Source organism: Scaptodrosophila lebanonensis, unplaced genomic scaffold (assembly GCF_003285725.1).
Source record: "Scaptodrosophila lebanonensis strain 11010-0011.00,11010-0021.00 unplaced genomic scaffold, SlebRS2 tig00000080-arrow-pilon, whole genome shotgun sequence".
In the NCBI taxonomy this organism is placed as follows: Eukaryota; Metazoa; Arthropoda; class Insecta; order Diptera; family Drosophilidae; genus Scaptodrosophila; species Scaptodrosophila lebanonensis.
In genome coordinates this window covers 3,674,593-3,696,016 of record NW_022060561.1, presented here as the reverse complement: position 1 = coordinate 3,696,016, position 21,424 = coordinate 3,674,593, and the positions used below count along the sequence as shown (strand labels likewise).

At 37.4% G+C, this 21,424-nt stretch overlaps 1 protein-coding gene across 3 annotated transcripts; it reads right to left on the bottom strand.

Moving 5' to 3' along the window:
* Positions 1-817: 817 nt before the first annotated feature.
* On the bottom strand, positions 818-20,470 carry LOC115625873 (cGMP-dependent protein kinase 1). 3 transcript variants are annotated; one of them, XM_030521086.1, is made up of 11 exons: positions 20,392-20,470; positions 15,061-15,324; positions 7,691-7,762; positions 6,283-7,260; positions 3,508-3,644; positions 3,123-3,406; positions 2,851-3,020; positions 2,555-2,793; positions 2,181-2,498; positions 1,586-1,817; positions 818-1,530 (listed from the first exon to the last, which is right to left on the bottom strand). In XM_030521086.1, exons 2-11 carry the CDS (start codon positions 15,163-15,165, stop codon positions 1,015-1,017), a joined length of 3,051 nt encoding a protein of 1,016 aa, XP_030376946.1. In that variant the 5' UTR covers positions 15,166-15,324; positions 20,392-20,470; the 3' UTR covers positions 818-1,014. The 3 variants fall into 3 exon arrangements, with proteins under 3 accessions (XP_030376946.1, XP_030376948.1, XP_030376947.1); XM_030521088.1 differs by having other exon boundaries at positions 6,283-6,678; XM_030521087.1 differs by lacking the exon at positions 20,392-20,470 and having other exon boundaries at positions 15,061-15,343.
* Positions 20,471-21,424: the final 954 nt, after the last annotated feature.

Genomic DNA, 21,424 nt, shown 5'->3' with positions numbered 1-21,424 from the left:
AACTTCTGCCATCCTGCCATTCAGTCGTCCTATAATGACGACGGTGCTGCAAACTTTTGTTTGTGCCAGCTACTAGGCAGCCGCAGAAGGAGGAGTGAGTGGAGCGAGTGCAGGATATGCAGGATGAGCAGGAGACAGTCTTGGTCGCTTGTCTTGTTGCTTGACTGCGGCTTGCCGCATCCTGACGTCTCCGAGCAGCTTGACTCTGCCACGACTCTGTCTGGTCTGTGTACTGTGGATGTTGCCTGGTCTAATCATACACACTCGCCGACTTAACGCCTTCAGTAGCAATCAATTTCATCTTGGCGGAGCACAGCAACAACTTTGTTTAGCTTCTCAGAAATAGAAATACATACATACATGTATACATGTATACATATGTATGTGAAAAGTGCAATCAGTCTACGCGCTTTTGTGACTGCAAATTTCATTTGACAAGTTTGTCACGACGGCAGCGGCTATGTGAAAACTCGCTAGAAAATTGCTTAATTGGAAATGTTTGTTTGCTTGCTTCTTGCTCTCCAGTAAATGTGTGGGTGCTGTGTGTGTGTGTGTGTGTGTGTGTGTGTGTGTGTGTGTGTGTGTGTGTGTGTGTGTGTGTGAGCGCGCTTGTTGCCAACTTGATGGCAAGAAGATTGCAGTTCAAGTTGAGATAGTAGCTGAGAACGTGTCGATTTGTTCAGGAAAAAGTTGCACTACAAAACATAATCAAATAGTTGCTCTGTCGGATTATCACAGGATTTATTCACCTATTTAATCTCGTTTAAAGGGCTTACACACTTTCCTTAGTCGGTGAAAAATGTAAAAACACACAACATTTAAAAAACATTAATATCAATTTATTTGCAATTAATTAATCTACATGCATTAATCCTTATGCTTAAAGCTGCATTAATACTTCTTCCTCACATACTCATACATTTAAAAACTACACCTTAATGTAAAAACACATATCTACAGAAGAGTACCAATTATTTGTCAGCAATATCTTTGTCATTGAGTGCCAACACGCCACTAAAAATCTACATCCCAGCCACTCAACTCTTCGGGCGGCTCATAATCGTTCTCCACACCCGACGGTCCAAAATATTGCAAATCTGTGGGACTCTTCAGCGGTCTCTTGATGGGTGAGGGCAACTGTTTCTCTTTTAAACGCGTCCAATCCAAACTATCGAACCAGCTATGTCTCTTAATATCTGCAATGCCGCGTCTCTGATAGCCCAAGCGTTCAGCAGGCAGCTGCTTGCACAGATGTCTGATCAGATGTTGGGCCGATTTGGGAATACGTGAGGGCATATGGATGACATCGATGCCGCTGAGAATTTGCTGATAGATTTTAATTTGGTTGATGCCACGGAATGGCGTCTTGCCCACCAGCAGCTCGAATATCAGAATTCCCAGAGCCCAATAGTCCACAGACCGATCGTGGCCGCGATCCAGTATTATCTCGGGCGCCACATACTCGGGTGTGCCTGCAAAAGTGTTGGTCTTCTCATTCGGACGCACATACTTGGCAAAGCCGAAGTCCACCTGGAAGGGAAGTTCGTTATTATTTTCAGAGTGATGATGACTTTTCATGGCATACCAGCTTGCAGTAGCCGTCTGTGGTCAGCATAAGGTTCTCCGGTTTCAAGTCCCTGTAGATAATGCTATGAGAGTGCAGATAATGGAAGGCCTCCACAACACAACCGGCTATGAACTTGGCAGTCTTTTCATCGAAATACTGACGCTTATACATCACTGTCCAAACATCGCCACCCATGCACGCCTCCATCAAAAAGTACACATACTTTTCATTACGATAGGTGCGATAGAGCCTGAAAGAGTTGATAATATTATTTACATTTATTTATTTATATACAGCTTAAGGGTAATTGAAAGTATAGAAAGCTATAACTTAAAACTTGTTAAAATAAATTAGTTCTGTATACAAAAGTTAATTGATGCATTAATGAAGATACTGTGTAATTGTAATAGACCTATAATTTATGAATTATATTTGATTCTTTAAGGAACTTTACAAGTATTTTATAGTTGTCTTTAGGTAGACAACAAATATAAGTGGATTGGTCGAGGGTTGGGAAATAAGTCTGCCGGTAGCTTTTTAATTTTGGGTATCCAGATAAAATGTGCTTTAATTTGTGCAAATTCTTTGCATTTCTGACTATCTTTCAACTTACTGCGCTATAAATGGCGAATTACGGCACTGAATCATCACGTTCTTCTCATTGTACACATGCTCTATTTGATCCTGCTTGACCACATCGATCTTCTTGATAATCTTCAAGGCGAACACCTGATTGCCATGCGTGACCAAATCGACGCGTCCGAATGCCCCCGAGCCCAGTGTTGCTATCTTTTTGAGCTCTGAGATGGGTATTTGCGCAAACTCATTGTCGAACTCGGCACTTTTATTGCTGGAGCGACCGGACGTGCCATCGTCCTCTTCTGGTTGCTCCTGCAGTTGCTTTATGGTGCCCAGATAGCTATTGAATGCTCTAAGGGGAGGAATATTTATAAAATAATGAAGCCCTAGTGTCCTTGGTCCACTCACTCTCTCTCCAGCTGAAGGATCTCCGTGCCGGGTGGATCTGCGTATACGCTCGCCTGTCGCCGATCCGCATTCATAAGCGCCTTCTCCCCAAAGAAGTCACCGCGTTTGCGCTTGGCCACCACCTGCTCCTCCCCGGCCTCATCCTTCTTCTTGATGGTCACTGTGCCGCCGCGTATGATGAAAAATTCATTGCCCAACTCACCTTCGCGCACAATGCAGCTGCCGCCATCGTAGAATTTCTAAAAGAAATGCCTTTTAAGTTTGAGGAGAGCACGAAGCTAATTCTTGGGACCTACACGCTGCAACAGATCAGCCACTTTGCTAAGCAAACTTTCTTCGAGCTCTTCCAGAAATGGCGCAGAGCGCAGAAACTGCAAGTTCTCCTCACGCTCACGGGAACCTGATATTTGCATAATGGCCCGAAAGGTCTCGCGTGCTATCTTCCACACCCGTGCATCCGTAGCCGCTGAAATAATATAAATAAAAACAAAGTAAATAAATAAATATTTCCAGAAAAGATTTAGAAAACTAGTTAATCTTTCGTTTAAGGAATCGTTCCAACACTCACCCTTGATGGTTGCCTGCCTGGGGGCATTGTAGAGTATGGCCAGTTCGCCGAACACTGTGCCCGGTCCAAAGTTTCCAACATGCTGGCCCCCCTTGATCACATCGTAGTAGCCCTCGGCAGAGACATAGATTTCGGAGCCCTCCTCGTGCTCGTGTATTATGAAGCTGTCCTTGTCATAGTTTGCCGGCGCCATTGCATTGATAACCATTTCCTGGCGCTCTTTGTCCATTAGATTATTGAGGAAATCATTACGTTCGATGGCATTGTGTATGAGATTGCGTGTGCTGTGTTGGATGGTATTGAGAATTGTTTTGGGCGACACAATTGTTGGGTGGTAAGTAATCAGCTAGAGTTGCTGTTTGCTTGGTTTTCTTTTTCTACTTACGCTTCATCCTTGGCGATAAATTCGATTTCAATGTCCTTTTGCACCGGAAAATTCGGTCGCGTGAATATGAGGCCACCTTCAACGCGATGTGCCTTCGGCGAGCTCTTATCGCTGTCCTTGGGCAAGGCTATTTGATCCTAATTGATGCGAATAGCAAATTATGTAGTTATTTGTTTTTACTTTCGTTTGTTGTTTGCTTTGTGCAGCAGGTAATAATGTTCATCTTCTTTGACTTGGAAGATGCGATGTTAAACAAATATACAATATGTAAGCTGCTACATATTTAATTGTAAGGCAGATAACTCGCAAGTTAAACGGAACCATGGGTTATGGGTGGTGGGTGGAAAGAGGGTTTCAAGCTATATATGTTTGCCGACAAATCTTTCTGAGAAAGTTCACTTGAGTGCGTAAGAAAGGAATTTATTCAACTAACTATTGCCGATGCCTGACTTCACAATTCTTCGCATGGCGGCGCTTCGGATCAATGCAGTTTATTCAATTTAAGGACAGCATCTTATTGTTACAAAAATAACTCATTGTCATGGCGATTCCTTTCATACTTCATCCATTGTATTGCCAATTACAAAATTGTAATAATAATTAGTGGCTGTTAATGGAGTTGCAGAATTGACGACAAAGTTGTTGCACTGCGTGGGAAATTCCATTTATTCTAAATATAATTTCATGGCTGCTGTCTGCTTACACATCAAATGTTAGCAAGGAAGAGGTGAAATTATTTGTAAATGAATTTTCAAGAGATATTTAAATTTAAAAGCCACTTGACCCTTTGATAAGTATTTGCTTTCGAAAATATCAGCTTTCGTCGCACACAGAATTATGAGTATTTAAGGCTGGCTCAGCAGCTACCACCAATGGGAATTGGTCGGCATTATTCAGCATTTTTGCGAATTAAAGATTTTACGAGCAGTGTGCACAGTGGGAGCCCAAGAGGCCAAGAGACTTCGGGGTTGGCCCGCCAGCGGCATTATTAAATATTTACCTCCATTTGCACACCGGAATCGCAGCCATTATAAGCATTTCCTGTCAGCGAGGCAAACTATCACAAGACGCTACATCAGCCAAAATGTTATTGCCGTTGGAAAACTCGTTGCCTCAGCATTAGCAGCAACAGTTCCAATCCGTACAGGTGCCTTTCGGTCAATTGGAGGGGCAGGTTGGGGCACGGGAGGACTGGGACTCGTAAAAAGTGCGCCACAGGCTAAGTGGATTCGATTGTGCTTAGCCATGAACTTGTTGGCCAGCTAGTTGGAGTTCATGTTAGTAGCCAAACAATAAACATTTTCGCATCGTAATTAGAAACATGCTCAGAGAAGTTTAGAGCTGTTTTGGTCAGTGGGTACACGTTCCATAATAGCGAGTATTGTGTAATTAGCAGGGAGGGCTTAATTAATGCCGTGCCAAATGGAAATGTTAGCCAAGTTGGAAGTTCTGTAACTAAATTGTTCTATCTGCATAGTTTTAAGAGCGCTGCAAAGCAACAGTACGCGTAGTTAAAACTTTTTAATGCACCAATGAACGAATAAGCTGAGAGAGTTGGCAAATGAAAGGATATCATTATGCGAGCCCTGGTCAGTGAACTTTTAGGTATGGAAAGTAAATAAAAGTTGGAGAAGAAGAAGACAGCCAAAGGTGTTTGAATTCGCCTTATATAAACGAATATTAGATTAGATTGCTGAGACATAGTTTCCAAACCACCTTACTCTGTTACTTGCCTTTCTGATGAAAATGTGGAAAGCTGGACGACTAAGAGCTACGTTTTCTCTTCAGATCTTGGCAATACCTTACTGTGTGGCTACCACCATGTAAAAGCAAACTTTTGGTCCATTTACCGCTTGTCTCTATATATATAAAACAGTTTGTATTGACTGGCTGACTGATTGGCAATCAACGCACAGCCCAAACGGTAAAAGGATTTTTGAAAATTCGAGCTCCAAGTGGGGGAAAACAGGCTCCAACCTTTGTATGAAAAATCTACCATTTTCATCCGATTAACTTCAAACTTAGTATACTCTCATAAAAAATACAAGAAAAACTGTATACTGGGACATGATAAAGGGGGGTTTTCCCGTGGAAAAATTGAAACACAATCAACACTCCACAGCCCAAACGGTAAGAGCTAGGAAGCTGAAATTTGAGCTCAAGTATCTCATCATAGTGTAGGTGCGCACTAAGAAAGGCTTTTGAAAAATTCGAGCTTCAAAGGGGGGGAAACTTAAAAAAATAATAGTTATAGTGTTCATAAGTGTATACGCGTAACAAAATATTTTGGAAAGAACAAAAATGTAACGGACTACTGAACATTTTTTTTTTGATCAAGAACAGAAAATGTTAATTTGATTCAATTGAAATGCCTTCCTACTGGTAATAAGGTAAAAACATATGGGTAGGTCATGCACACAGAAAATTAATACCATTTGAAACATTGTATTGAAGTTGGTTAGAAAGCTACTCTACAGAAAGTTACTCTACAATATTTTGGTTGCAATATAGATATTTTTCTTTGTGTTTGTTTTTCAAGGTGTTTGCAAAATAGTGGAAAGCCTTAACAAACATACAAAGCTTTATGACCCTCAGTGGTTGCCGAGCAATAAGCAGCCACATTGCTTTGTGGTGTACTACTTGTAGAAGTATATGCTTCAAAAGCCCGCAGCAATTTGCGCGCAGATAAGTAAATGGATTGGATGCAACTCCTTCTAACCCACCAATCAGTTGAAATGCCACCACTTAAGGATAAAGATGAAGACTCCTACTTACCTGGCTATTCGAAGCATTCAGTGTTTGTGGCGGCACCGCATTCGCTGTCACTGATGTTCGGGCGCTGCGCTTCTTCTTGCGCAGATGCAGTGGCGTGCCGGGCATGAGGGGTTCGGTGGGCATGGGCGGTGGTGCCGGTATGTAAATATCGGGTGTGCCGGCATCGACGTCCACTTTGGCGTCCGAGCGCTTACACTTTGTCAGATAATTGAGTGACACATTGCTGGAGTTTTTCGATGTTGGCTTCAGAGTCTGATGGCCATGGGCTTGCGGTAATGTGCCATTTGTCAGCTTACTGCTGCTGCTGCTGGTGGTGGCGGTGGTGTTGTTGTTGTTGGCATCGTTGCTCCTGTCCTGCCAGGACAAAGCATCATCAGTCTGGTCCGTACTTAGTTCCTGCGTATGACCAATGAAAAATTTTACATTTGTCGGTGTCTCAGGACTAGTAGGAGTCGTAATAAAGGTGCCGTCGTCATCGCCATCAATTATGCCATTCAGAAGCACATTCACTTTGAGCCTTGACTTGCCACCAACGTCAACAACATCAGAGCAACAGGCACTGCTTGCCGCTTCCGCCTTCTCCCCATCCGAATCGTCGGCTGCCACACTGGGCGCCTCTGTGGGCAGTGCTGTGGGACGTCGCTCTTTGACTGGTTTTAATTTTGAATTGGAGCGCATGACATTAATTGCATTGCCATTGAGGTCGCCGGCAGCGCTGTTAACAGCCGATAGGCGTCCATTGTTGTCCTTATCCCTGCTAGCAATGGACAGCTGGTGCTGCAGTTTATCCTTGTTTGAGCGGAACTTCTTTATCTGCCTGGTGCTGTCACTAACTGCCACATTTTCGGCCAAATTTTGAAGTTCGGACTCTAGCGGCTGATGCCATTGCCATGGTGGTTGTTGTTGTTGTTGCTGTTGCTGTTGTTGCGAGGGTGTGGGACTCGTGGGCTGTTGTTGCCTTGGGCGTTGTAGTTGGGCCTAATGGCCGCTCCACCCACAAAACACGTTTAGCAAGACAAACATAGTGCGGGTATATTGGTAAGTGTGTGTGTGTGTGTGTGTGTGTGCGTGTTGGAGGTGTAGTTGTGCACATATTTACAAGTGTTGTGCCATGTTGTTGTTGTTGCCATTTCGTTTGAAAGTATAAGAAACACATGTGCAAATATTAATTGAGTTTGACAAAGACAAACAAACAAACAAATAGACAGGCAGTCAGATAGATTTTCAGAGAGAGAGAGAGAGAGAGAGAGAGAGAGAGAGAGAGAAAGAGAGAGAGAGAGAGAGAGAGAGATATAGAAAGGCCGAGGAAACTAGAACTCGCAACACTTGATGTTTAGTTCGGTAAACATCCACAAATGTTCTACACTAAGTATATACAGAATACGGTATGGCAGTTAAATGAACTCACCTCACTGGCACTGGGCGTTGGGAGCGGTGTGTAGAGCGGTTTCTCCTCACGGCGTATGTAGAGTCCAATTTGCTGTAAATAAAGGTAAAAAGTGGCTTAATGCTTGAATTGCTTAAAGAGTTCTGTTCAAAGAGAAAATTCAACTTAATGGTAAAGAAAGTTAAAGCTAATAAATCGAACTAGAGTGGGTTAGAGATTCCACTATCATTTCTACTCTTCATTAAAATCTATATATATTGATATTAAACGAGTATGTTCGTTATAGTACCGTTTTCTTTTCAAGGGGCGTGTTTAGAAATTCAAAATAGTTGTCAACAATTTATAAATTTTAAATTTGCTAACATAAGCTAAAGTGTAAACAGCTGAAAAATTGGAATTCTAAAGAGGTTTGCTTGAAGAACACTTTCTATTTTTAAACAGCTGTATTTTTCATTTAAATAAATTCAATTCAATAAATTCAAAAACAAAAATTGCTTTGAATTGCTTTTTAAAATGATAAATGAAGTGCTGGTTTTGTTTTTTATGCAAACCAATAACTTTTTTGCTGCAATGTTTAACGATTTACTAGTTTATAACTATAGAATTGGTCAAAGAAGAACATTTAAAAGGATGTGAAAGAACGAAATTAAAATATCAGGAATATGCTCAATTGCTCATTTTATGTTCATGGCAATACAATTATTGACTAGCAGTATATAAAATACTTCAAAATGTTAATCAGAACAACTGGAGGTCTGGATTCTTGCTTTGCTTTAAAAAAAAAGATCAGTCTCTTACTTTCTAGTTGATTTCTATTCGTGCGCTATTTCAACAACACGGGCGGAATTGAATTCATTAAGAAGTTTCTCGCTATAGTAGTTAATTTTAAATGGTAAGCCTTCAATCACAGTATTTAATATTCCTTTTTGTATTCCACACAAATGGCATCGCTTTAAGAGCCCCAACTGCTGAGCATTCTTGCATAAACGAAATTTGTCAACAGGTGTCAGATAACACGAATCATATTAAATATTAAGCAATATACAATAACAACCGGTAGCACTCAAGGCGGCACAAAAAACCCACTAAAAAACGTATCACACAAACAATCTGAGGAAAACGGGCAAATAATACGCCTGTTACCTTGACTGCCTTGGCTGTCTGTCTGTCTGTCTGTCTGTCTGCCTGACTGCCTGAAAGTCCGCCTCTCTGCTCTGGTTTGGTATTGAAATCAATCGTCTGGCTGACACTGTCGATAAATGCCAAACAGGCGGCTTAATGTTGCCTTTTACGATTAGCACTTCATCCCTTCCTTCAGTTGTATCTTATAAATATGCTAAGAGTATATAGCCGCTTTGCATGCGGCTTTAAGTTGCGGCCTGAATTTAAATCCTGCTGCTTGGCTTGCACCAGCAACTGGCATTTGTTGATTTTCCACTGAGCTTTCGTTCAACTTTTGATTTGCATTCAATTCTTTGACAGCTAAGGATTTGATTTCGATTTGGTTTTATTTGCTTCTCTTACTTTTGTGTGATATGCCCGAGCAGGGAGTTGGAGAAGGCACCTAAATATACTTTTTATTGGTATACTTAAATGAAATCGGCGGTCAACCAAGACATTTGTAAGCTTTCTTATACCCTGTAGTCGAATGGTAAAAAGTGTATGTACAATATATAAGGTTTGAGCAAAGTATGTAATAGGCAGAAGGAAGCATCGTAAAGTATATATTTTATTAATCAGAAATCAGAAATTTGGGAAACAGATGAACTTGGTATCCGAGACAACGCGACTTCATTTTCTTTGTTTGATTTTCCTACCACCCTTCCTCCCACAACCTTTGAATTTCATTAAAATCGCCCACATTTCCAAAGCTACATAAACCATAATTTGGCCACGTAATTAATGTACAATTTATTTAATTTGTTTCAAATTTCATCCCAAGCGATCAATTCTAAGAAAAGTTTGAAACAAATAAACTGCATAAACTGTTCAAACACCTATTCTGTACTTCCTCTTTTTGCTTCTGCGCTGGAAGATTGTTTGGGGTTTTTCGACTGTTTTATATAAAAAATAGGTTTAAGGTGGGGGCAGATTTGAACAAAAAAAAAAAACTGATAAGGAAAAGATAGAAAGAACTGTCAGAAATGCAAAAACTGTTGACAAGTTAAGGTCTTAAAACGATTAGAGTTTTAATACGAGTCCTTTATATAGAGCTGCTCTTCCTGTGTTTACCTAAGGAACCTATTTCTTTATAGATTTTAATGAAAACATAACAATTACTATAAGTACAAGATAAACACATATTATACAAATTAATATAATTGTTCTGGTCTGTTTTTGTCTCGAGTGGGCAGATCTTTTGTACTGGTATTTTCTCCGTTGTGAGTTTTTCTAGGGACTACCCTTACTTTTCCATCATTTCCTGAACGGGTTTCCTCCATTCATCCTATTGGCCATTAGTGTGTGTTCATTTCTTATAAGCACAACTTGATCTGTTTTTATATTCACGGTATTTCTGTTCCATCTAAAGCATTACTAGAATGTGTGATCAGGCACTTCTCCATCCATTTAAGATGTGTTTCAAATTCAAAGCTAACTTAATAAAGAAGCAGTAGAAAGGCATTTTCCCATTTGCCTGAGTGCTTCGAAAAATGTGATTCAAATACTTGAAAATCATGTAAAGTCTATTTTCGTTTATTTATTTTACTTATGCATGTTTTTTAATTAATATTGTCAGCAAGATAGTAAAAATGGGTTTCTACAAGTTGGAAGCAGGTAGCAGTTAGTCATCGAGATATTTTTATCTGCTCATATTTATATTGACATCAGTGTTGTTGCTCATGGCACAACTTTTATGCAATTGTTGTTTACTTTTATTCACGCAAATATTACTAAACACAAACAAAAGGATGTGGTGGTACACATGGCACAAATGTACGTGCTATTTAAGTTTACTTTTATGCGGCCATGTATGAATAGATTGTGTAAATAGAAAAACAATTTCAACAGACAGGTACGGACTTATATGTATGAGCATGTGAAAAGTGCAGCGGTGCGAAATGAGAGGTGAGTCTGAGTGAGAAAATTACTTGTCAGAGCTGCCACAATTGCTGGCAGCTCGGATGTGAGGCAACAACACTTCAGCTACGCACAAAATTCATAGTTCAAGTTTGTCAAAAAGTTACTTGAGACCGACTCAGACATACTCAAAAACTTTTAACTATTCCTTTCCCACCTCACATGTATCGTCTGTCGAAAAGTTATGCTTCGCAACTTTGAGGTGTGCTTATTATAACATAAAACCAACATAATTAGGCGATTGTTGGTTACAATTTGCGAAAGTCTTTCAAATGCGAAACTCTTTAGCCAACACAGCCGACAGCCACCGACAAGGAGGCTGTCACAAAGCTTATCGTTCAATTGGTAAACAGACAGAGACACGCCAGCAAATAAAAAATTTAAAACTTTTTTCTTCCTTTGGGCCGACATTTGACATCTCCCTAGAAGTTGTTAGCAACCACAGTCAGAGCCACAGTCACAGCCGCAGCCACAGCCACAGCGACAGCCACACAAGCCGCTTAAATAAACATGTGTCAATGTGCAGGACGCACGTGTGTATCTGTGTGTGTGTGTGTTTGGCTTGCTTTGATATGCTAATCAGCCTTAAACGACGTCATTTTGACAGGTTTTCCGTTTTCCCATGGAAGCCGAACCCAAAACCAAAACCAAAGCCTAAGCCACAACCGCCAAACGTTGCGTGCAGGTCTGATGAGGTTGATAAATCCAAAGCCGTTTCTGATACCAAATAGCGATGCAAATGAACTTCTAGGTATCGCAAAACATCGAATTTTTGTTGACGATGCATTGATGTTTGCTTTGCTTTTCCAAAAAAAAATATTTAGATTCATATACAAGTATACTACCATGACGTGAAAGAAATTTCATTGAATATTTTGTAAATAAAGCTTTTTATCAAATGGTAGCTCAACACGTAAGAAAGGCGTTTAAATTTGTGTAAGAATGTGCTAAAAAAAATTATGTTAGAACTATTAAAAAGCGACAAAAAATATCCTCAAGTCAAATATATATACTTTTCATATTGCATAAGTATCTGACTACCATAAATTGGTGGTTAATTGATGATTCAAACAAAACTACTTACGGTGTTTGATTTGCTTTTCAAAAAATATATTTAGATGGTCAATAAATGATTTGCAAAGAAAGCTTATTAGCAAATGATAACTCAACACGTAAGAATGGCGTTTACATTTTTCTAAAAATGTCCTAAAAAAAATTATTTGAGGAAAATATTCGGAGCCACAAAAAAGCGACAAAAAATACACTTAAGTCTAATATACAAGTATATACACCTAATTCTGTTTTATTACACGCTTTTGATTTAACATGATTTGAAAATGTAAAATTTTATATATGGTTGCACGACTTTATTCCATTTAGCTGGATTCAAAATAACATCTGGTCAATGTCTTTTTACACGAATTTTTTGTACAAGACTTTTTCTGGAACCAATGTTTAAACAGAATTAGGTGTATAATATGGTATTGTTTCTGGAATGTATATATATACGTTTGTAAGGACCCATTCAAATTACCGAAATATTTATCAACCTATTTTAACATAAATTGCGAAGCAATAGAAGCATAGATCTAGAATAAATGTTTCCATTCGATGCAAACCTATCGCTAATGCGCATCTCAGTTTTCACATCACATCGCATCACTTGTGGCACGCAGTTGTGTCTGCTAATGTGACGATTATCGACGTTTCAATATATCTTGTGCCCTTTGAAATTAAATGATTTAATCTCTAAAGAGATTGTCGCCGAGAACATTTGCCAAAAATAAACGCACCTACAGACTCGAACATGTGTACAATTTTTTCATCAAAGCACAGCGTGCTGTCAAATGTCAAATGTTGTGTGTTAGGAATGCGAATGCGAATGCTCGGTTATAAGTATTTCTCCCTGGGGGACTGTTTGTCTGAAGGAGGTGGCTGGCTACAAGAACAACCCACCCGCCCATGCAGTTAAAGGCGTGCAATCACGTCTAAGTCGTGCCAAAAAAAAGAAGGGAAAATATGACAACATTCGCCGGCATCCATGTTGATATTTCGATAGATAGCTGTGCAGTCTACGAATTGAGAATATTTATGTGTCGTTTGATGAAACAAGTGCTGAACTGACTGTTTCGTTTTGGGGAATGCCGACAGTTTGTTTTCGGGATTTATTGACAAGTCTATTTTGGGGGAGCTCGAAACGGAACTCACGTACCCATATGCTTAACATATTTTTACATATTTAGTCCTCGCTAGTGGAGATTGTTGGGTCGGCATAAGGCAGAAAGTGTCGTGCCTGCCAATTGCTTTAAGCTTGTTAGCATCCTCAGAGAAATGCCATTATTATTTATTGCCGATAACTTTTTATGATTGATCCCAAGGGTTGCCGCACTTTTCTGTCGCAATGCCAAGGATAGAGAATATAGATTGAAAACTCATAAAGCATCAATAAATGTAAGAGTAGTATGTGTACGCTTTAATCAAAAATGTACATTTTCTTACAATAATGTGAAACGGAAATCAACACAAAATTAAATGAATTTGAATCAAGATTTCTAATGTTGCTGTTTCATATTTAAGATTTAAAATGTTAATAAGAAAATTATGCCATAATTATAGACAAGTGTTCCGAGTTGACTATATAAATAAATTATAGATTTCTGTAGAAATCAGTAAACTGCATAAATATGCATTGCAAAGCTTTAAAAAACAATATTCCACTACTCCTAGTAGGATACGAGTAGCTCTACCTTTCTTAAGAAGCATAACAGTTCTCTCCCACATTTATCTGCATAATTAACATAAGTTGGCTTTCTTCTATTCGAGATAAAGGATGCACAGTCGCTTAAGTGCTGCGCTGTAGTTTAATTTAATAAAATATTATTATTATTTTACCATTTGCCAAGGCGTTGATACGCTTTCCAAGACTCCTAATGCGCCGCTTTTTCGACTTTCCGACTTTTCATTAAAATATGTATTCTGAAATTATCTTTTTTTTTTTTAGAAACTACCTACAATTTTTTTAAGCATCCTCAATGAACATGGCACGATTGCGTAACAATATACATTTATTTTTTTCCTAGTTCTGGTAGAAAGGATTTATTTATGAAACTGAAGCTTTTCATCAACAAAAGCGAAAACAGTAAAATGAAATGAATATTCCTGCTTAACTTTTATCAAAAAAATTTGATGTATTTTCTGGCTAAGATTCCAGTAGTGTGCCCTTGCCATTGCCGCTTAATTTATACGATTTTATTAAAAAAAGGAATTGGTTTGTTTGGTGTTAGATGCTTTCTACTTCTTTTTTATTTCCACAACTAGGTCAAAAGAACCTGTGGAGGACATGCATACCAGGCTGTCCTGTTATCCAGTATTTGTCATAGCGGATGTTTTCTTAGGATTGTCTTGTGTACCTTAGTGGCCTCAGATATTCTTAGACATATTGCACAGAAATTACAATTATAAAGTACTTATAACTGGAAGTGAATATAAAAGAAAGCTGTGAGTTATTTCAACAATATCGAAAAGTATAATAAGCTTAATAAAATCTGAAAAAAGAAGGAGAATGCCAACTTATTAAATTATGAGTTGTAATCTTTTGCAAATCAATTTCATTTAAAATTGATATATTTCCATACCAACCCAACGTCTGCCGTTCAGTTTACGGGAATTAATGGGAAAATAGAATAGGGCTGCTTCAGCACCAATAGCATTTATTTGATAAATACATTTTGGACCCTATCTGTTGCATTGCTGGCACTCGACTTTGAAATCAAATACGTAACTAAGCTGTCAATAATATAGATTTGCGTTAAGCGCCAGCAAAAACAATTGCGATAAGTCGTCGTCGTTGTCGTTCTCGTGCATGAAAATATTCTGCATTTGAAATATTAATTGAAAAATTGATTAAATTTGCAGTAAATAAGCAATGTTCGATATACAAGAAATTCAATATAGTCCTATATACTATATATAAGCGCATTGCGCATTCATTTATTTACACAGAATTTTTTATTAACAATTCTTTTTTTTTGGCTCTTTTTTTTTAAGTGTGTTTTGTGAGCTGCTTTTGCGATAAGCACTTCGAAAATGCGAGCGTCATAGGCAGGCAGGAATGATAAGACCGACGTGTAAAATGCTACACGTTTTTAGCCCGTTCTGTTTGTTATTGTTACTGTTGTTGTTGTTGTGGTATCGTGTTTAGTTAGCTAGTTATACATTATTTACGACAGTTGCTGCTGCACCCGCTGATTAACTTAATTAAACACTTAATCGACTTATCAGTGCCGCCTTATCGGGCGTGCTACAAAACTCACCACGGGACTATCTTGTGAGTTCAGTATCGTGTCCGTATTTACATCTTCGGCTGGCGTGAATTTATTTTTGCTCCGGGGTTGGAAGAGGCGTGGAAAACAGGCCATGTTTGTGCTGCGGGGTTGCGTGGTAGCTCACACGTTTTTATTTCGCTTCGTTTCACTTGTTGTTGTTTTGCTGCTGTTGCTATTACTGTTATTACTTTATTTAGTTGTCAACTAATTTAGCATTTTTATCACACATTTTCAGCAACTGCTGGGCGCGACCTGTAAATAAAAAGCACACGACATCCAGTAGCGAGTGGGCGGTGGGTTGTTGTGTTCGTGGGTGATTTCTGTCGACATTGCTGTGATTTATGAGCGTTGGCTTAGATTGGCATTGTAAACTTGTTGCCACAAACGAGTGCTATTAAGCGGTCTGCCCACTAATTTGCATATTCGAAATTATGAAGGTTGTTCGGCTTTGCAGTATTGTTTTCATTTTTTCCCCCTTATCTATCGAACTGCTGTTGCCTTGACTTCTTATCTACTTTTATACTTCGCTTTCAATTGATTAGATTTACGGTCATGTTGTGGTTTTTGATTATGAAACTCATTGGTTGGACGGGATTTTTATGCTTTAAAGAAAAAGCCATCAATACTTACATTATACATTATTAAAAATTAATAATAATGTACAAATTATATGTCTGCTTAGGTTAGGCTTCAGTCTGTTCATGCGTTTGCATGTCTGCACACTAGGATCTCCAAAGCTCTCCGATTTCGAACCATTAAACGTAGTATATATAATAAGTTTTTATTTTATTTTATATTATCAAGCTATAAATAATAATACCGAAACACAACATTTAATGTTCGAGTAAAATTGATCGATTATTTTCTATTTCAATTTGTTTGTGTGCTCGCAAAAAGATAAGATTTAAGCACAAAAATTTACATTTTTATTAATTTTCATTCCCATTTTTTAGAGATGGTATATAAAGTTTTTAATAAAATACATTAAATTAATGAAAAACGAGCGATGCAAACCAAAAGTGCTCGACATTTTAGATAATGTCGTGATTAGGAGCTGACTGCCAAGGATTAATCACATAAATTATTTTCTTTGGATACATTAATCTATGCTGGAATACGCACAAGGAATACCCAAATTAGATCACACTTTCAAAAAACCCACAAAAATGTTCAATGTCAATCAATGTCCATTCGGACGCCAACAATCAGCTGTCCGGTTTTTTGTTTTCTAACACTTGGCAAGGATTTACGGTTATTTTGGTTTGTTCTAAAAATGTATGGACAGCTATATGTTTTTTGGAGCTTGCGATTTGACAAGTCACTGACAGCCTACCTCCTAGGGCTTACTCAATAGTATAGATAAACGGGAAATTTGCACTTAAAAGTACTTTAAGTTTCACTGACAGTCAACTGCCTAGGGCTTAACGATTTAGGTAAATGGGAAGTGTGCAATGCAAAATATTTGATTTACAATCAGACATTTTAAGCGCACGGTGGGATTCATAGTTAAATTTCGGTCATATATTAATTTATGAAGAGTCTTTTTAAAATTGGTTTTTAATTCCGAATAGTTAGTTTAACTCTTCTATGTATTAATTTAATATTTTTTAATATTGTCTATGAACTTTGTAAATAGAAATTTTGTACTACAAATTTGTAAAATCTTTTTTTTTTGTAATTTCGAAGAGAAAGCTCCTCAGCTGGTTTTAAAATAAGACTCCTAGACATCCCTCTTCATGACAGTATTGTACCGAACATAACTCTCCCACTGCCGTAATGGGTTAAAAGTTTATGCAACTCTGTTGGCCACACGCGCTTATCAACACTTGCCATTCATTCTAACTAAACAAACAAACCAACAAACAGAAAAACAAAAACCAACATTTCCTTTGCATCTGATATTGCAAAAGTTTTAAAGTTCGAGAATTTTACGCACTGCCAAATCGCGTTCTGTTAATTAGCCAGTTTCAGTTCCAACTCTGTCCTCTCACTCTCTCCCTATAACTCTTTCGGTTTCTCCTTCTGATTGGCCTAAATTGCGATGAGTCACAATGCTTGCCGCTTTTTATCGTTTATCTCTTATCGCTGGCAAATGCTTAATTGTTTTCTATTTATGCGGGGTATTTTCATTGTTTAGAGAACAGCTTTACAGCAAATGCTTTGAATGGCCGCCAAAAAGAAAAGGCAGGCCAGCAACAGCAACAGCAGCAGCAGCAGCAGAAGCAGCAGCAGAAATGGCTAAAACGCTGAAGCGGACCAACATTTTCTTATTATGTATTCGGCTTATCGGCTTTGGGTTGGCATTTGGCTAAATCGGCGGCAGCTTGCCAAGGCTTTTAAGCGTAGTGGTAGCGCATGAGCCAATTTTCTGCTGCACTTACATTTCACAACAAATACAAATTTACTTTCAGCACACACACACACTCATCTATTATATATGTATATTTGGAAACGCAGAAAGGAAGAATTTATGGTATTGGTGTGCATTTCTTTGATCGTTTCAAAATGTTTTGATTACGTTACACATTTCCTTACACGGTATCTAGATATGAACAAAAGAACACAACAATTGTATTTTGCAAATCGACTAAATTGCTTTTCTCTCATTCCGCACATTACTCTCATTCTGCTCATTTCGCTGTTTTCCGTTTCACTTTTCTTGTTACTTGTTTCTGTTGTTGTTGTTGTTTTTGTTTTTGTTATTTTTTTCGTTCTTGATGTCGAAGACACCCAGCAGTCACGAGTCACTCATTTATATTAATTTATTGACATTCCGTTTGCAGTTATCAGCGTGCACTCTTTTTCTTGTTTTTGTTAATTTTTCCACAATTCTGTTTGTCGCCCGACGTCTTCCATTTCACAACTTTATATTGCATTTTGAAAAGCGTTTTGCATAATTTTCTTACACATGATTTAGGGCCGTTATATAATCCTGTTATTGGCTGGCATTCTTAGTTATTAATTTATGGCAATTGTGCGGCTTAGAGATAGTATGAAAAATGTTGTGGGCTTAACGTATCATATTTTAAATTCTCTGAAGAGGGCGGCATTTTAGTGACTATAAACACTTACATTTTGTTGGAACTAGTTAATAGAGAGATTGAGTCGTAAACTATATAAATTGATCGCGTAGTTGTTGTAATAACTATACTTTCTAACTGAGAAGCGCAAAACGATGAAATAATTGCAATTGTTGGCAAATGTTTACAATTTTAATTGCCCAGTTAATGTAATTTCAAATGCCAGATTCTTTATATTATTTATTATTAATTTTTACTCATTTTTCAGTCAATTTCATTTTTGTGTAATATTTATTTTATTATTTAAAGAGTTCTTTGCAATGTCTTGTTTATTTATTTGAATTTAATAATAATTTTTCAGATGGCCGAAATGATTATTAACATATGTTTTTCGCTTTTTATTTATTTTGTAGTTACTTCTTAATTATTTGTAGGTCTTTAGTGTTGAATATTGTAATGTTGCTGCTATATTGTTTACTTACTAACAATTGTTGCGTTAATAGTGTTCTTTCGGGTTCTTTGTGTATATTATCTGTTATTTGTTTAGTTCTTACGATTTTATGTTTATTTTACCAAAATTTTCTGTTAGTTTTAATGCCAAAGTCTTACCCAAGTCTAAAAATGAAATATGTTATTAATCATAAATGAAAGATTGATTGAACGCGATCGAAATTACAAATGTCTATCTACACTAGATTGAGGCAATAACATTAAAATGAAATTTTTGTGAGTTCATTAGATAGCAACATTATCAGCAGATGAGTATTTAATAAAAAACGTCGCCCGTTTATGTTATCAGATTAATGTTTAGTAACAAAGTAATATGATAATTACTTTTCGGAATCATCATATTGTCAATTGTGTGGATTTTAGTATTTTTTACTCCACTTAAAACCACAGCTGATGATCTAGCATTTCTTCACTGCTGTTGGCGTGTATTGTTAACAGACATTAGAGTTATTAACCCTAGTCAGCTTTGACGTAATTCGATTAGAAAAAGCAAATCTATTTAGCTCTTTAGTTAACTAGTTCTTGGAATTGTGTCATATTTTGTGTCAATGTCTTGTGATTAGATATAATATCAGCACCAAGTGATTGATTTCCCAGCTATATAATTTGTCAAGTCGAAGTGGAAAGATATTTGAAGACGGCAATTCCTCTATAAATCCGGTGAAATCAGCTATTTATTAATAATTATTGGGTATTACTTTATTAATAATACTCATTAAATATTTTTTATTTTCTAAAAATTGTATTCATTAGGTAATGAAACTTTAGTGATTATTATTGTTTATTTATTGATATCATTTAATTGTTACATGATTAATATTTATATTTCTTTTCTTTATTCATGTTATTATAATACTCCTATTTTTTGAAATTAATTACTAACAATTAATTGGCAATTAATATTCATTTTAATATTTGTATTGTTTTTTCATTCATCTTTGTTCATTATTGGCATTTCATTGCTTTTGTTGTACAATATCTTTAATTGATATTCATTAAAGAATATATTTAAGTATTAATTCAACTCCACATATTATTTCTCATTACTCTGAATGGTAGATTGAAATATTTCCATTACTTGTTTATTTTCCTTTTATTGTTGTTGTTTTTATTGTTTCTTTTTGACCCTACGTATAATTAGTTTTGAATAAATTGTTATATATTATTTTGCATTTAATATTTAGCAAGCTTTTTGTTTGTTCAATTTTGAACATTTTTCGTTCTTCTTAATTGTTTCTCTTTATTGTATGAATTCTTATTATTCACATCATTTGATTTATTAATTGTTTTGTTTAATATACAAATGGTAGTAGTATAATTGTAATTGCCGATAAATGCCTAAAATTTTGACTGACCAGTTAAGGTTTGTGCCTCTTTTCGAAATCTATTCGGATTATTCACTTCATTTGATTTCTTTTCCTTTTATTTCGAACTTATTTTTATATTTTATGTTTCTTTGAATGGCATAAATAGTCACGTACTGACGGGAATGCATTTACACTTAATCATTTAATATCGAAAAGCAAATAAAGTGAAACACTCGACAGCCGTCAACTGAAAGCAGAGCCGCAAGGCAATCAGGCAGGCCATTTAATCACACAATTATGCAAACAAAATGTCGTGACATTTCTGCGACGGCCAAGGTGTGAAGCGGAAATGTTTCCGTCCAGTAATTCGGGCACGTTACAATTTCCGTTTCATTTCATTTCACTTCGTTCGTTCAACAAAAAAACACACATACAACCATTTAAACAAATTGCATGAACTTTTGTTAGTTGCTGCTGCTTACGTTGTTGTTGTTGCTGTTTTGTTTGCTTTTACTGTGGTTGTTGTTGTTGGCAACGCAACGCCCGAGCCTCAACACTAGCCGTACACCTGCCGCCGTGGAAGCTGATAACTCGACTAATTTAACGCGGCCAATTTAAATTGGCAATTTGCTCGAAGCGCCGCGACGCTGTTTTGTTCAAGTGGCAGCGACGTCAACCGCCTGCGCCGGCAGCAGCAGCGACTTCTACGTCTGCGTTGACAGCGCAGCTGCAAAAAAAAACACATTTTTTATCAGTTGAAGTGCGCGCCTAGCCATTATCTATGGCCAAGTGTTGGGCGTGCGAAGCGGCTGAGCTTTTCCAACGGCACAAGCGTGTTAAGGCTTACGAAAAGCGCTGATCTACAGACTTTATTTATTTAATGTGACTTGCTAAAACAAACAATAAGTGTGTGCGTCTAATTATAGAAGCTGTTTGATCTGCAAATTTGAAATATGCTTTAACTGTCTTTACTGTTTAATTGTATTTCATTTACCTATATATATTAAAAATTTCCTTTATCAAGATTTTTTAATTTCATATTTTCCGGTAGTCAGCTGTATCGATTGCTAATCATTCTATTCCTATTTCCTAATTAATCAAGAATGAACAGAAACTTGTTATTTCGATTATGATTTTATGTTTTTAAAAAAATACATTTCTCTTTTCTTCTCATAAAGAAGTAGTTGGCAGTTGTTCTGCTGAAGCCGAGGCCAGAGTGTGGCTTAAGCTGTTAGAAATTGTGGAAAAATAAAAAAAGCAATAATTGAATTGTTAAATTGGGCTGCGGGCTAAGAGAAATTCAGCCGTGATGTCTGAAAATGTTAGGTTGCCCACAAAACATTTAAATAGATTAGAGCAGAATCGGTGCTCATGCATATATGCATGTGCGTGAGGCGAGACTGCTGATGATCTGGGCCTGAATTCATTCCCATAATAATATGTGTATTGCTCACACATGTTGTGCGTATTTCTGGCTCAACGTTCTGCTCTGCTCGGCTTGGCTCCGCTTTGCCC

Bases quoted from the DNA above. Each gene is read 5' to 3' on its own strand.
- LOC115625873 (XM_030521086.1), bottom strand. From the start codon at position 15,165: ATGGCCTGTTTTCCACGCCTCTTCCAACCCCGGAGCAAAAATAAATTC. The intron at 3,021-3,122 runs GTGAGTGTTGGA...ATATTATTTCAG, and splicing joins CAGGCAGGCAACCATCAAGG to CGGCTACGGATGCACGGGTG. The intron at 2,499-2,554 runs GTGAGTGGACCA...TCCTCCCCTTAG, and splicing joins ATCCTTCAGCTGGAGAGAGA to AGCATTCAATAGCTATCTGG.